Source organism: Nilaparvata lugens, chromosome 3 (genome assembly GCF_014356525.2).
Source record: "Nilaparvata lugens isolate BPH chromosome 3, ASM1435652v1, whole genome shotgun sequence".
Classification (NCBI taxonomy): domain Eukaryota; kingdom Metazoa; phylum Arthropoda; class Insecta; order Hemiptera; family Delphacidae; genus Nilaparvata; species Nilaparvata lugens.
Window position 1 is genome coordinate 26432145 of NC_052506.1, and position 17813 is coordinate 26449957.

Genomic DNA, 17813 nt, shown 5'->3' on the forward strand with positions numbered 1-17813 from the left:
CACACACACACCACACACACACACACACAACACACACACACACACACACACAACACACACACACACACACACACACACACACACACACACACACACACACACACACACACACACACACAGACACAGACCAATACCCAAAAACAACTTTTTTGGACTCAGGGGACCTTGAAACGTATAGAAATTTAGAAATTGGGGTACCTTATTTTTTTTCGGAAAGCAATACTTTCCTTACCTATGGTAATAGGGCAAGGAAAGAAAAAAATCTGAAACTTGAAATTTGGGACGGAAAAAATTATTAAATTCAATTTTTTTTAATTTTTGAACATGTGATATATGAAATAAGACCACCTTGGAGCGCTGAAGAATAAAGGTCCACTACACTTTTGAGCTAGAATGAGCCAGTTAAAGAGATTAAAAATCTGAAACTTGGAAAAAATTCTAATTCCAAAAATGTTGAACATGTGATACATGAAATAATACCGCTTTGAAGCGCCGAGTAAGAATGAGCCCAGTTTTAACTTGATCCGATGAAGTATTGGAAAGCTGGGGTGATTCTTAGGATAAAATTTCCGAATAAAGGGCCGCCATCTTGAAACGGGGATGAATTCGAAAATTTAAATATATACGTTTCTGCGCTTTGTTTCAAAGTACTTGTATACCAAATGTTATTCAAATCGGACCATAACTGCGGTACAAACAAACAGACAAACGCCGTTTGACTTAAAACATAGAATTCGCATCGCTCATTCAATAAACAATGAAATACCGATATTATGGAAACCAATGATTGAATTAATATAAAATTACGTTATATTCTTGAAGGATAATTGAAAAGAAACACACAGAAATAATTACCGTTTATGAAAAATGAAATAAAAAATATCGACAATAATAATAAAAAATAAGTATTAGAACATACACTTTTTACACGTTATACAATTACAAAGTAAAAATATTTACAAATAAATTAAATATTAATGTATTGAATCAAGGTGGATTGTATCACTCCTCGAATTACTTTTTTTCTGTAGAGTATCCATATTTGAGCAGCTCTGAAAATAAAAATGTCGTTTAGAAATACGAGCCCTGACAGTTTTATATAAAAATAATCATATGAATAAACGTCAATTTCTTCTTTATTGTTTGAAGTCACTTTGTTGTAATGAACAATAAAATTCACTCTTTGAACAATACAGAAATTATCCATGAAAGCATGAAAATAGCATGAAAAACTATAGGCCTACACCGTACTAGCAGAATAGAATGCCATTGGAGAAAGCTTCACCTTCAAGAAATAATGAATTATTTCCATAACATTTCAATAAATATATTCATTCTACCAATAAAAGTGAGTTGGATATAAAGCTAAAAATCACATTTTAGAAAATGCTATTTACAACACTAAGATGAGCTAAAGTTCAAGTTCTTTCTTGTAGTGACTCAATTTAACACACTCTAGAGGTAGATCTTTCTGATTAAATTCTGTGATTAATATGGGAAGAATAACTACCCAATTGTATTCCAAAATAAATAGCATAATCACTCACCGACTACAGGCGAATACCATCTCTACCAAAAACATAAAGCATAATGATTTTCAACTGTGTTGAATAAATTGTATTTTTTGAAGATATTGCTTAGAGCTTCATATTTTAATCTGTATTCTCATAATAATATGTTCAATATTTTAAAAGAATTAAATCATCAGTTGTCAACCTTTTTGTTAAAGAGTTGAAAGTCTAATTCGGCTTACAAGTAAACTACAACTTACCAAGAAGCCTCGTGTTATTCTTTTTCAAGAATATTTCAATATTCTTATCATAGTCCAAAGGTGGCTGCGTTCCTCCATACTCTTTGGGTAGAGACTCTGGACAAATATGTTTGTGTAATGACTCAAGGCTAGATTTATGGAAAAATATCTGGAAAGTCACACCAGCATCATTGTAAAATTTGATAATAGGTTAATTTGAAATTTATTACATTGCTTTACATAGATTCGACTAGGGAGAATCAGCTCCGTTAAAAATAAAATGTCAATGCAGTTCAGTGTTCACTTCAAATCTTCTATTGGGCCGTTTAGAAATTAGAATCTAAAATACACGCCTAGTTGTTAATTCATCACCTCTAGATAGCCTACAAGATCTGGAAAGACTAGTAAAAATTTTTCAGGGAAGAGAAACTTATTATTTTATCAATTTATTTATCCATATTTCGAAGGATACGAAGTAAAAGTTAACAAGTTGGAATTTATTATGAAACAGTAGTCTTGTTGATTTCAATATTTTTATAGTTTTATTTATAGAATGGTAAAAGATCATGATAAATGTCTACTCACACTTTCTTTGGTTGCAGTTGACAAAAGAGGAAATACCAATGATACCATCCCATTGAGAAGCATTCCTGTATTTATTACATGGAACTGTATGCTATGTAGAGGAATCGTCTGGAAATAAAATGTATTCTCGCTTTCAAAATAATTCCGTAGAATAAACATGCTAGTCAAGCATTTATGTTCTGTATTCATTCTAATCCACTATTAAATTGGAAATTATACTAAATTAAAAACTATTATATTAAATTAACAGTTGAATTAAAAACACATTTGTAATGGAATAAGCACTTACCTCAAGCAGTGACTAAAGTCACCTGAAACCGCAGTGCTTATAAAGCTCCCTTAAATTTATCCATCTCAAAAGTGTTCTTAAATTCAATGTCCAAATATTTCTTGATATTTCTCAAATAACTTAATTATGTTCTATTGAGACATTAAATTAGTATTTGATTCTAAATTTTCAAATTTAAAAACTTGGTTCAAATGAAACTTTGGAATTATATTGTGTTTACTATCAAACACTCATTCACAATCAGCTTCTTGGCTTTATTATCAAACCATAAAAATTTAAAATTGACCATTGATTTCTCTAGTATTATTATTATTTGGCATGAACAGAACCTGTACATTGAGACTATATTTTTCAAAATTGTGTTAGAAATTATTGTTAGGGCTATGCCTGTTTTTTCTTCCTGTCATTGAATCAAATAAATAAATATTGCGACACTTCAATACATAATTATTATATTGTTATCAAGCCTGCTCACTGCGATGTGAAAATGTGCCCAACGAAATTTTGTCATCTCATTGAAATATTATCGGTTTGATAAAATTTCATACTTTGTTTGAATTTTGCCGATTTTTTACTTTGCCATTGCCTTCTATAGATGGTGGATGATACCGATATATCTGATGTAATATTAGCTGTTCATTCTTGTCTCAAATAATACATTTTATTTTATTCGTCAAGAAAATATAGATTTCAATGTTTGAATAATACATTTTCACAATAATTAAGATTGAATATTGTGTTAATTAATCATATTTCCACATTGTTTGAAAATGATCTGGCAACTTCGCGGAGCTAGAAAAGGATACCGCTATCTGATTTGTCGAATGATGGACAAGAATAGCAACAAAACAATGTTACCGTAGATTGAATAATGCCATTATAACGTGGACCTACCTAACTATATATAGAGGATGGTATTATATAGGGGATGGGGTTTCTGCAGCGTCTTCTCCTAAGTTACCTGACCTCATTACAATATCTCACTTCTAATAATATATGGATAAAACTATTAGTAAGCTACACTTAAATTCTTGGTGTGTAAACCTGACTTAAAAAACATTATATTAGAATATAATACTCACTTCAGCTTTCATTGAGCCGACTTTGAGGTTTGTCGGTGTAAAATACTTCATAAACTTCCACGATAATCCCTTCATATCAACTATGAACACTACTCCATTCTTCTGTGTCTCAGGCTCGTCCATAACTGCCTCTAACCAGATATCATCCACTTGTGACATTTCATGCGCCTGGTGATCACTGACAACTATGTTTCCTGTTCAAAAAAGAACGAATTCTGACTCATTGCACAGTAATAATAATTAAAACATAATGAAAGATATCAATTACCCTCTTATTTAATCACAACACAAGAAAAGTGATAGCAACTAAATAATCGTAGGTAACTCTGTTGTAGTTCTGACACTGTGTTACTTGTAAATATTTGAAAAACACTTACTTATCTTGGAGTATTGAGGAATGCATTTCACTCCTGAAGAGGAGCTTCATCAGCCTGACAACAGGGGCGCTTGATCTTATGGGTTGGACTGTGTGGCCAAAATGTGGGAAAATATTACATTTGATTTGAAGTTAATTTGATCATTTAATAAGTTGGATTTGTCATTGTGGAGGTGTTTAAAAATTTTGTATTGTTCTAGTGTGTTGAGTCTCTGGCTTTTTTTGAAGAATGTGTAGGATTTCAAATGCTACTTATCAAGTTGACAAATCCAACTTATTAAATTATCAACTTAACTTCAAATCAAATGTAATATTTTCCTACATGTTGGCCACACAGTCCAACCCATAAGAGCAAGCGCCCCTAGTGTCAGGCTGATGAAGCTCCTCTTCAGGAGTGAAATGCATTCCCCAATACTCCAAGATAAGTAAGTGTTTTTTTAAATATTTACAAGTAACACAGTGTCAGAACTACAACAGAGCTATTATATAGTGTTTCGTCATGGGAAGCAACATCAATAATCGTAGGTAGTTTGGAAATTCATCCTACATAAGCCCAACTCGATCGTATTATTTCAACACTTTTTATTACCGTACTCATCCAATGTTGTCCTTATTGTATTTAATAATAGTCTATTATTTTAATTATTATATTAGCCTACTGATTCATTATGATATTATTATTTGATTGGGAAATATGACTACACATCTGTCTTGCCAGTCACTTTGCATTTCTGGCGTTTTTATGTCAATAAAAAATTATTTATTTATTCATCATATCATGAGATATCATGAGGTAGGCCTACTGTAATATTGTCACTAGAGGAAGATAGTTGTTTTTCAATTTTTTTGTATCCTATTCATTCTATTCTCATCAAATTCATATCAATTGTTCAAAAAATAAAGGGATAAAACTATTAGTAAGCTACACTTAAATTCTTGGTGTGTTAAACCTGACATTATATTAGAATATAATACTCACTTCAGCTTTCATTGAGCCGACTTTGAGGTTTGTCGGTGTAAAATACTTCATAAACTTCCACGATAATCCCTTCATATCAACTATGAACACTACTCCATTCTTCTGTGTCTCAGGCTCGTCCATAACTGCCTCTAACCAGATATCATCCACTTGTGACATCTCATGCGCCTGGTGATCACTGACAACTATGTTTCCTGTTCAAAAAAAGAACGAATTCTGACTCATTGCACAGTAATAATAATTAAAACATAATGAAAGATATCAATCACCCTTTTATTTAATCACAACACAAGAAAAGTGATAGCAACTAAATAATCGTAGGTAACTCTGTTGTAGTTCTGACACTGTGTTACTTGTAAATATTTGAAAAACACTTACTTATCTTGGAGTATTGAGGAATGCATTTCACTCCTGAAGAGGAGCTTCATCAGCCTGACACCAGGGGCGCTTGCTCTTATGGGTTGGACTGTGTGGCCAAAATGTGGGAAAATATTACAATTTGATTTGAAGTTAATTTGATCATTTAATAAGTTGGATTTGTCATTGTGGAGGTGTTTAAAAATTTTGTATTGTTCTAGTGTGTTGAGTCTCTGGCTTTTTTTGAAGAATGTGTAGGATTTCAAATGCTACTTATCAAGTTGACAAATCCAACTTATTAAATTATCAACTTAACTTCAAATCAAATGTAATATTTTCCTACATGTTGGCCACACAGTCCAACCCATAAGAGCAAGCGCCCCTAGTGTCAGGCTGATGAAGCTCCTCTTCAGGAGTGAAATGCATTCCCCAATACTCCAAGATAAGTAAGTGTTTTTTTAAATATTTACAAGTAACACAGTGTCAGAACTACAACAGAGCTATTATATAGTGTTTCGTCATGGGAAGCAACATCAATAATCGTAGGTAGTTTGGAAATTCATCCTACATAAGCCCAACTCGATCGTATTATTTCAACACTTTTTATTACCGTACTCATCCAATGTTGTCCTTATTGTATTTAATAATAGTCTATTATTTTAATTATTATTATTAGCCTACTGATTCATTATGATATTATTATTTGATTGGGAAATATGACTACACATCTGTCTTGCCAGTCACTTTGCATTTCTGGCGTTTTTATGTCAATAAAAAATTATTTATTTATTCATCATATCATGAGATATCATGAGGTAGGCCTACTGTAATATTGTCACTAGAGGAAGATAGTTGTTTTCAATTTTTTTGTATCCTATTCATTCTATTCTCATCAAATTCATATCAATTGTTCAAAAAATAAAGGGATATTGTGCAGATTGATTCCTGTACGTACGATAGACCTACACCGTCACTTTTAAAATTAGGAATCGATTTGGTTCCGTGATCGCATTAAGCTATCGATAAGATAAGTACTAAAGCTCCATGCGCCTACTATACTCCTGTTGTAAGGGTCACCAATTTAAGAGCCGAACTCCTCTAAATACCATTCATGAAATTAAAAATCGCATCCCGGTGGTTCAGAACCCATCTAAAACTGTAGCCTATAGGTCCACTCATCTATCATCATCATATCCGTCTCATTAGCGACGCACAAGCCTAGAGAGTTCATATGGGCATCATCATCCTCGGCGAAAAAATATATGAAATATTAATTTCATGTGAACAATATAAAAAGGTTCTAATTTAAAAAATACTACCTACTTAAAGAATTATTTATAGAGTGATTTCTGAGATTTCTCTGCTCTAAATTTGTATAGAAAACAAATTAAATACGGTACCGTAATAGGGCCTAATAATAGTGTTCAATTTTGAAAGAAAATTTACCACTTATTTAGCAATAATTAATAAGGAAAGTTATTAATTCTTGTGAAGAGGAAAATTCATATAAATTTCACATATTGTGAAATTATAATGTTCTGGTCTTTATTGAAGCTTTATTATTTTGATGAGAAAAACTAAATTTACTAATTAATCTCACCCAGCTGAACAATGTAGATTCTTCGACCTTGACTATCTCGAGGCTCAATCATTGTATGAATGTGCCGGCTTAAAACAAAGTCCTGATTCTCGGTCCTTTCTGTCGCATACCATTCAGCATAGGTGTGCTTGTTCCTGTAGATCATCTTCATCTGCAGAACAAATCAGTGTGTTTGATGTAATTTTTCACGAATCAATTGGAAACAAATAATTAATTACCCAAGTAGAATAATTTCATCAATTTGCTAAGGACATAAAAAACGATCTCGTGGTGTGAAGTGTTGGAAATGGGTAGCTTAAAGATTGTAATCATTTTAAAAATTTTAATTTAATCAGAGCATTATTCCCAAGGCTCTAATAACATGGTGTATCATCATTGTATTGACATATAGTGTGTTGCAATACAATTCTTTTGGATGTATAGAATGTAGGGTATTAACAATGATGATTGTAGAAGAAATTGTGAAGTAGGCTTACAGGAAAGTACTTTCTTGTCTGAATAGAGGCAAATTTATTATCACCAATATAAATTGATTGCTGTTTTACTTTATATTCTTAACCTCCAGTTACAGTAGGGCTACTGTTCATAGCAGGTTAAATAGGCTGGATATAAAGTATTGTGTAGGTCTACTTAAAACCAAAACCAAAGATATTCTGATATTGCAAATACCACGAATTTCATTTCGAGGAAAACACATTATTGTACCCACCTTTTCGAATGCATTCTCAACATCGAACTTGGTATAAGCGAGGTAACGTAGCAGGATGCGATCATCATCCTTTCCAACATTCAATTCTGGTTCACCTGTCAACAAAACGCGTCATTAATTAGTCTCAGGAAACATTATCAAAACGTAAATTCTTAATTTATTACATATCACTCAAACCCATATTCAATTTCCAAGTTGTGTCGTAGGTGGGTACCCTATATCTTGTCTAGTGCACATCTACTATAGACGTATATAATATTCCAATTAATAACAATTGAGGATTTGAACAGCATATAGGTAACAATATTAATTCTTTTCAACTGATCCAATGTAGCTGACACAAATTTCTATCGACGCAAAGAAAAAATCTCTCACTCACACAACTTTCCTTGCCATTATGAAAATTTATCACCTGTCGCTAGTGTTCACGCGCATCTCAAGTCTACTATTCAAAGATCCAAGCCAACTGGTGACAGGACAATAACGCTGGAGACACACGAAGTCTTCTATCTCTTCATAGTGAATGATTTAATAGAATCAACAGTTTGCAATTGAAATAACAATATTTTCTCGAATTTCGAGCTTATTTTAAATTTTAGGTGAAAATGTTACTGAACATTAATATTGTAGAGATTTTCATGCTCAATCTTTTCCACTTGGAATTTTTTGTTTTAATTGTATCTGAAGCCTGATAATAAAAATCCTGGGAATCTAAAATCAAACTTTGCATAGATGGGGAGGAGCTACTGAAATTTTTACATATATGGGGCTTGTGGCAGTTGATAGAGCTAATCAATGACTATTCTAGGTATAGATTTGATCAAAATCCGTTTTCGAGAAAATCGCGAAAAACCTTGTTTCTGGCAACATTTTTGCCATTTCATCCGCCATCTTGAATTGCATTAGATCGAAATTGTTCGAGTCAGATCCTTATAGGGTAAGGACCTTAAGTTCCAAATTTCAAGTCATTCCGTTAATTGGGAGATGCGATATCGTGTAAATTAATATAGAATATAATAAAGTCAATAGAATAGATTATCAATGAAACTTTTACCGGTACACAGATTTGGTACGTTTATGATTAGAAGATATTTTCCAGACGTCATAATATAGCCTACTAAAATCACTGAATATTAAAGGAGTTGACTATTGCACTGCTGGTATCTTTTCTTTTCTTTATAATAAGAGAGAGTAGGGTTGTGTTTGTTCGTGTGTTCGTTTGTTCTCATCAAAACATGTCAACTTGTGGATTGCATACCGGAAAAACGGGAATGATTTAGATCTCCAAATTTTGCACATAGATTCTAAAAATATCAATCCCGTGCACATGGAAGCCCAAATTTCAATTTTCCTTCTAGATTTTTCAGAATTAATGTTCAAATTTATCTAAGCTACCGTACATGACGTTCCATAGGCTACATTGTTGAGCCCAAAATGTGTTTTTTTATGAGAAGGTTACCTATAATGCTGTTTCAAGACTATCATTTTCTAACGGCTCTGTAGTGTGTAGCTCAACGGTAAAACGCAAGCTTACGCAGCGATAATTCCTCGGTTCGAATCCCCTATACTTCCCAAATTTTTTGTTCTTAATTTTTTCCCTCGAAACGTATTATTATCAATTATTTTTTGAAGGAATTTGTTTTCATTACAATTGAACATGGATTTTATCAAATAATTATTTTTAATGTAAAATTTTGCCACCAGTACAAATGAAATGGACATAGTCTTCATGCTGAAGGCCTATGATTGAATTTCATAAGAAAAACATGAATAGATCATAGGTAATAAAATATGTAATAATTGAGGAGTTGAATGGAATAGGGGCGTAACCCAGAAATTGAGATTTCAAGAAAATGGGCCTTGAAGTTTTCAAACTAGTTTCAAAATAGAGAGGTTTTTTCTAAATACTTGGAAATTGTATTATATGGTAGTTTGATATTTTATGAATAGATTGGAATATAAAAATTCAAAGTATACAGCTACAGTTAATCTATATTGAATGTTCAAAATATGCTTGTAACTGCCCTTATTCCATTCAACAGCTCAATACTGCTCTTTTTCCGTTCAAGTCACATTGAATGAAAGAAGGGCAGTTTCAGTCATTTGAGACTTTGCATTATATTTTAGCTGTAAAATAATAAAAAAATTGAATGGATGATTGATGAATAGAAACTCAATGATGATGATACTTATTGAATTTATTTTTCAAAAATAAATGATATATGATAACAAACAGAAAATTTATAACTACCTAAATGGTAGTAGTCTGCTGGACTTTGCAAATTTGGTCGAAATAGGCCTTTATGAGATACGGAAAAAAGTTATATACATTTTAATATATAAACTAAGTGGCAGCTGCCTGAGACTTTGCGAATATATTGTCAAAATATGCCTTTTGGTCATCACTCAGGTATGGGTAAAGACTTCTAACATCATCCTCTTTACCCGGCTTTACAGGTTGTGGTAAAACACTAGGAACACTCAAGTTAATACCATGCTTATTTTTTCTTCCAAACATGAATGGAGTGAAGCATCCGCTGAAACTTGATGCAACAGACACAGTGCCATTGGCCAAATATTGTAATCTACAGTAAGATTGTATTTTGAACTGATGGTTCTTACAAGTAGGTTTCTTATTTTCGAAAAGATTCTTCAATGTTTTACCCCAATCAAAAATCATATCACCTGCTTCAATGATATGAAATGGAGATGGACTATATCTACTTGTGCTGAAAATATTGAAATATTCGTCAGCCGAATAAATGTTCTCTTTCTTCTTTAGTTTTTGACTATACAATCCAAAGTTGCGATCACACTGATTGTATGAATGACCGCGGACCGGAAAAATATGCAACACTCTGATGTTTATTTTCATTGCAAGCCACGAACAGAACCGCATCATAGTAACATTTTTGTTCTGGCCTCCAGCGGCATCTGAGAATAGAATAAGTTCATCAAAATTCTCGAGAGTTCTCCTGTTGAAAAGATAATCAGACAAGAAAGAGCACACGGTGTTAGGGTCTTTCTTTGACTCAGATTCATTGAAACAGTAAAAAAAGCTCAAATCGTCGTTGTGGCAATGAATGTTGAATAGATATAACCATAAGAGTCTTTTATAGAATTGGGATGTCACATTTAATTTAGGAAGAGCCAAACTTTGAGCATAATCAAATTCTAGCACAAGGCAACGTGAGTTCTGATCTTTGGACAGATTAAGAAAATGGGTTTTTACTCCTTTATAAGCAGAAACTTTTCTCAAATGGATATCATGAGCTACCTTGCATGGATCATTTGGATTATTTTGAAACTTCACATTACAAGCAGTACAATAATCGCAAACATCTGTTCTTGGTAATTTGAAAGCATAGTCTGTAGTTTTGAAAAATTTGTAATATGACCCATATCCAATCTTAATGTTGTTGCCAGTCTGTGATTTATAGTATTCACAAAACAAATCAAATAGAATTTTGACATTTAAATAAGAGCATTCAAAATACAATTTCTTCGACTTATTTCTAGAGTAGTGGGAGGGTCGGTGTGGGATACCCTCTAAATGAGCCCTGGCCAGGTCCCATACAATATCTTCTACTTTATGAGGACGATTAAGATGCTTTCCTCTCATATCATTCATGGGCGCTCCATCCATCATTTTATTTCTTACATTTCTGAGTCTTTTTTCACTGATCTGATACAAGCTAATGAAAAACTGAAGGCAAACTGGTATTTGTTGGGTATTGTCTGCACTATATTTCCATGAGTACTCACAATTTTTTGTTTTTGGTGTGACTTGCTTCACTTTCACAGGCTCGAATTTTATGCAGCTAGCTAGATGCGAATCTTGTAGAGATTTGTTACCATAATCGTAGAATATCGCCAAGAGTCTCTTCTGCTCACACACATCAACATTCTTGTAGCATTGTTTGGTGCAACATGAGTTAATAATTTTGAAAATTCTTACCCACCACTATTGTTCCTTTTCCACTGGTGTATTTTTTCCCCGAATTTCTTCTGAGTTTCCTTCTCTTTTGTTGATTGTTCCGTTTATTTCCATTTTCACCATCTGATTCACTAGATTCACTTATCTGAGAATAGTCACTGTTGTCAACACTGCTCATTGTAAATTAAATAGAATAAAAATAATCAAGTTCCAATACTTTCTATTTCTCAAAATCAATTCTAAGATTCCAAAAGCAAAGTATAACGTATTATAGCATAATAATCATTAAGCATTTCTGTTTACAACCAAACCAAAAGCCATGTGCGAAACGTGGAAACAAGAACTGCTGACAAACATAACCTCCTAAAAATCAACGTCATGATCTCGAGAAAGAAGATATTAAAGTGAAACTTTGCAGGTATACCAACTAAACTAGATTCCAAAAAAGCATTTAACGGAAAAAGGGGCAGAACTTGGTTTACGCCCCTATTCCATCTAGCTCCTCAATTTATATTCTTCAGTTATAATGTACTATCAGACACGAATTCGCAGTGAAACGAGTATTTTAGGTATTTTGTTTTGAATTGGGAAAACAAAAGACTGCCTGATTCAAATTGAGGAGGATCCTAATCGAACTAAAACTTATTGATGTATTGGAAAAATTAATATGATTCTGTGAGGTTTTCAAGTATTATGTATTCTTCAGTTTTCTATACTATAATAAAGGAAAGAACTGGCTTATACATGTAAGGAATAGGGAATTATGTTTGACGCATCATCACGTCTGAAATACCGTATACTCAACTGATTAATTTGAAATTTTGCATATTTTCAGTTCTTCAAGATTTCATTACGTCAAGTTTTCAATTTGTCATGCTTCCAGTTGTTGTATAGAAGTAGCTGAACATTTCTTTTGAAAGGGACATTAGATGATAGGTATGATTGGGGATCCTATTCGAATAAAAATAACTGATTTTCTGTCGCATCAAAACCGCACCGATTTCTCAAACCGTTCAAAAGTTATTCTCATTCAAAGATACTGATAAATCATGCATCTATCCACCATCTTTACTATAATAATGGAAAGAGCTGGCTCATACACGTACGTGATGTAGGAAAATTATGTTTGACACATCATCACGTCTGAACTACTGGACTGATTGATTTGAAATTTTGCATAAAGATTCTTCATTAACCGAGGATGGTTATAGGCCTATTTTCAAATTTCGAATTTTTTTATAACGTCAAGTTTTTATTTTGTAAAGTTTTAAAATAGACCCTTGCGAAGCATGGGTTACCTACTAGTATTAAATAAGTAAGGATGAGTCCCAACTAAATTGAATACATCCCAGGTAACATCATGTTCTAGTGTAGGGTATTCTAAAGATCCCAGTATAGGGTAGGCGTATAGTAATTGCCTTGATAGGCCCTATAGATGAAAACGAGCATAAAACAATAATATCAGTAGCTTGTATCGGTATGCTGGGTTCCATTATTGGAGATGATAAAGTAACAATATACCGGTAACTAAAGTTTTAAAACTCTGAGTCATTATATAGTTTAGTTTGTAGATTTAAGCTGTTTCAAGCTGTAGGTACCGTACGGTACCTATGTATCAAATAACACTTCTTATTCATTAAATTATTGTATGGTTCAATAATTGAAACCGCTCAACACATTTGACATTCTTCCATGAGTACAGATTAATTGAGAACAAAAAGAATCTCATCTAGTAAAACCAATGATTCACTTGATTCAACAAGAGAAAATTCGACATCAAAGGTTGTACGGTATTTGATAAAAAAGTGCAGGGTAAATCGATTCACAATTTTTCTATTAGATAAAAGATTGGGGAACAATGATTCCATTGTGATAGGCTTACCTTGATTATAAGATTCTATTTATAACAGACTGCAATCTAAACTATTCACAAACCATACCTACCTTTGTAAGAGAGTTCCAATAATCCCAGATCTCAAAAATTGGAAAAGAGTAGGCTGCTCTTATCAAGTTACTGCACTGATATTTATTTTAACACCATTGTGGGACCTTATGTAGCCTATTTCTCGATTTTCTCATAAATCTATATTGGGATGGAATGAATAAGACTATGATTCCAAATTTTAACAATCAATTTTCAACCCAAATCCAAATATCATTATGAATAATTTCAAATGACAATAGTCATATTCTTGAATAAGGTGTAAATTTACAATTTTATAGAAAACAAAAGTACTTATTCAACAAAAGAAAATCAATTATAGCGGGGTGTTATTAGACATTTTTACACCAATTTACTAATCCAACTTATCTATTACTATTGATTGAAGATGAATAATTTTTGAGTTTGAGAACAACTTATTTTAACACACTATAGTAATATATTAAAGCCTATATAAATTTATATTATTAGATACAAGAAAAAATATTAAATTATTATTAGTTATTTTTTACAATAAAACTTCTAGTAAGTTAGGTAGGCCTACTCGCCGTATGAGTAGTCGAATTTATACTTTATTCTACAGCAGAAAGGGAGAAAGTAATAAACTACATAATATCAATGAGTCCATTATGCATTTGGCCAGGACTTCCTATTAATATTATTATTGAACGAAAATCTAATTAGAAAAAATTCCATCTGTAGGCTTCCTATTTATACTATAACTAGCAGTCAGGCTCGCTTCGCTCGCCATATCCGTCTAGCCCCTGGACCCCCGACTGCATCGTTCAAAAATGAGATCAGTGGGCTCGCTTCGCTCGCCTGCATTTTTCATTTGAGCATGCTTCATTCCATCAGAAAGTCAAAGTACTGAGAAAACGCAGAAAAGCTGAGAAAAACGCTGATTTTGGGCGTATCTTTGATGAAATATTAAAGTCACCTCAACACAATATTTTTAGACCCTACCTAAACCTCTGTCTAAAATTTAAACATTTTCTGTCTATTACTTGATGAAAGAACTGAGAAAACGCAAAAAACGCTAATTTTGGGCGTATCTTAGGCGTTATTTCAAATTCCTTCTAACACACCATTATTACACCTTATAGCTTAGCTTCTGTACTAAATTTGAACAATTTCTGTTCATTTGTTCTCGATAAATCTGAGAAAAAGCAAAAAACGCTGGTAAAACGCTTTTTAGCCCCTACCTAAACCTCTGTCTAAAATTTAAACATTTTCTGTCTATTACTTGATGAAAGAACTGAGAAAACGCAAAAAACGCTAATTTTGGGTGTATCTTAGGCGTTATTTCAAATTCCTTCTAACACACCATTATTACACCTTAGCTTAGCTTCTGTACTAAATTTGAACAATTTATGTTCATTTGTTCTCGATAAATCTGAGAAAAAGCAAAAAAACGCTGGAAAAAACGCTAATTTTGGGCGTATATTTGACGTTATTGCAAATTCCTTCTAACACAATCTTATTACACCCTAGCTGAGCTTCTGTACTAAATTTGAACATTTTCTGTTCATTTGTTATCGATAAAGCTGAGAAAGCGCTAAAAAACGCTGGAAAAATGCAGATTTTGTGCGTATCTTTAGAAATTTTTCCAAATCCGTTCTTAGTGCGCCTCTAAAGGGCCAACTGAACATACCTACCAAATTTTAACGTTTTTGGTCCGGTAGATTTTTAGTTCTGCGAGTGAGTGAGTGAGTCAGTCAGTCAGTGAGTGAGTGAGTGCCATTTCGCTTTTATATATATAGATGAAAGAAATAAACATCTAAATACCGTGATTGAAACTATAGACCTTATGGAAATACCGTACAGCAATAGACTGGCTTCACCACACATCTGTATAATCACTTGTCAGCTGATTTATGATGAATAATAATTCTATAGTCTGATTTTTACTCTAATATTGTCGTATGAAGGAGGCTCCTTTTTCCTATTATATTATCCTTGAAATGCAATTTTTCCAAAAACCTTGTACATACGTCGTCGCGCAATTAAAAAAGGAACATACCTGTCAAATTTCATGAAAATCTATTACCGCGTTTCGCCGTAAATGCGCAACATATAAACATTAAGAGAAATGCCAAACCGTCGACTTCGCTCGGTCAAAAACACGTGTAGCCTACATTAATGTTTTATTCTATTAATTGGCACTATTTCTATAGTAGGTTACAAAGCTATGACCCGGTTACACAAAAACCGTTCAAATTTTAATTTTGAAGGTTTTTTCGAGAAGAAGGCTTCTCTGATTGGTTTCCGTGAAATTAATCAGATTAAAATTTAACCGGCTTTTTTGCAACCGGCACTAAGAGCATTATATTAATTGTTGTATTTGGAATACTACTCTGGATAAGAATAAATAAATAGAGATATAAATATGAAATATTTTATAACTTTACTATTATTAGGCTACTTTCCATGTCTTTGAGATACTCTGATGAAAAAAGTTTAATTTAAACAAGTACATGCAGAACACGCACAATAAAGAATAATTACGGTAGCATATTTATTTATTTTTTTTGATCCATTAAAAATACATTTTAATAAGTACCGGTATCCAAATCCAAATTAACTACGTTATACCTTCATATAATCTATTAGCATACCTTCCAGTTAAGGTCCAGACCTATGCAGAATTGTTTTTGTTTCGATTTATTTTCAATACCGTACTATATGCATTTTCAGCTTATTCAGTCTATTTTCAAATTGTATCAACGTAATTGTGTTCAAGTAAAATAAGTTCCAGAATTAACAGTACGACTCTAAATGCAGAACCATGAATCTTTTTCGCATTTTCTTTAATTTCCCATAACTTGTTGGAATTGCAGGTTTTTTTAGCTTATTCAGATAGAGTATTTTAATTATATTACCGTACCTAATTTTGTTCAAATAGAATACGTTTCAGAATTAACTATACGGTACGGCTGTACAAGGATTCTTTTTTTGTCATTTCATTTATTTCCCAAAATTCAGTTGAAATAATGGGTTTTATTGTACAAATTAAATCAAAGTACCAAAGATTACCTGATACCAGATTCCTGAGCTGGTTGATAGCATCCTCACGCTCCATGTTGCTGCTGATTAGATGTTCAACTTATTACCAACTTGTAGTAAGATCGGCACAATACTAATCGACGACGTCATTCATAACTCGAGCTCGATGCCAGTGGCCCGTGAATGAAAACATTGTGATAGCAATCTGGCCAGCAGTTATCACGCAGCATCCAAGTCCTAAGTACAGTTGGGCCGAGGCTCTCACTTTCTTATCAGTAGTTTTTTGTTTCTCAAATAGGTCTCGGCCCCTTGCTCCATTTCAAAACAATGTTATTATTATTCTCTCTGCCTGAATTCGGAACACGAATTTTTTGAGTGCGTGGGTCAAAGTGACACAATTTCAGTTGGAACTCAAATCGGTAGCAATGGACCATGCAAAAATAACAGACCCCTCTCATCGCAGTAGCTCTACTAATTAAATGAATATTGAGATGTATTTCTATATTCCGGCATTTCAATAATTTTTGAAACTATTGTAACAGATATTGCAATGTGTAGGTGTAGCCATAGAGAAACAATAGCATAAGTAGATATCCCATGGTATAGGGCGTAAAAGTCGCAACTTTTACTGTTATCTCAAGCTGATAGTCCACGTAATTCTTTCCTGTGGAGCTTTATGACGCTGATAGTCTCTCATATTGTGTCGTTCATACACTCTTACTCGGCCAAAACAGTAAAAATCGACAATAATCGACAGTAATCGGCTTGAGATAACAGTAAAAGTTGCGACATAAATGCCCTATACCATGGGATATCTACTTACGGTATTGTTTCTCTATGGTGTAGCCTAATCAATTACTCACTATTTTATTCGATCGGTAGCTAGTCCAGTCAATATAGACATAAAAAAGGGAGTGTGCTTGCAATTTATATTGTAGTTCTGATTTTTTAATATATTATTGGGATACATGAGAGAAGTCCAGAACCAAATTCTTCATGCAAAATTTCCTTGTGCTATATACAGAGTGGCCCAATAACCTCGTATTTTCAGTTCATTTTCCAGTTTTCAGCTATTTCCGCCAAATCCAGTGATTGGAATAAGAAATGGATCATTCGGAACTCTCTATCTCTAATGAGTACTGAATTATTATTTTTCAAAAATGAGTGAAATTTTAAGAAAAAACGGTGGTTTGTACCATGTTTG

At 32.9% G+C, this 17813-nt stretch overlaps 1 protein-coding gene across 2 annotated transcripts; it reads right to left on the reverse strand.

The window, feature by feature from the left end:
• Positions 1-842: 842 nt before the first annotated feature.
• Positions 843-16976, reverse strand: LOC111047552 (clavesin-1). 2 transcript variants are annotated; one of them, XM_022333321.2, is made up of 7 exons: positions 16640-16976; positions 7728-7822; positions 7019-7169; positions 5062-5255; positions 2336-2443; positions 1772-1919; positions 843-1052 (listed from the first exon to the last, which is right to left on the reverse strand). In XM_022333321.2, the coding sequence occupies exons 1-7, from the start codon at positions 16683-16685 to the stop codon at positions 1015-1017; spliced, it is 780 nt and encodes a 259-aa protein (XP_022189013.1). In that variant the 5' UTR covers positions 16686-16976; the 3' UTR covers positions 843-1014. The 2 variants fall into 2 exon arrangements, with proteins under 2 accessions (XP_022189013.1, XP_022189014.1); XM_022333322.2 differs by having other exon boundaries at positions 16630-16805.
• Positions 16977-17813: the final 837 nt, after the last annotated feature.

Excerpts from the sequence above, each read along its gene's own strand:
- LOC111047552 (XM_022333321.2), bottom strand. The coding sequence starts at position 16,685 with ATGGAGCGTGAGGATGCTATCAACCAGCTCAGGAATCTGGTATCAG. Across the intron at positions 7,170-7,727 it reads TTGAGAATGCATTCGAAAAG|ATGAAGATGATCTACAGGAA; the intron begins GTGGGTACAATA and ends TTTGTTCTGCAG. Across the intron at positions 2,444-5,061 it reads TCGGCTCAATGAAAGCTGAA|ACGATTCCTCTACATAGCAT; the intron begins GTGAGTATTATA and ends TTTTATTTCCAG.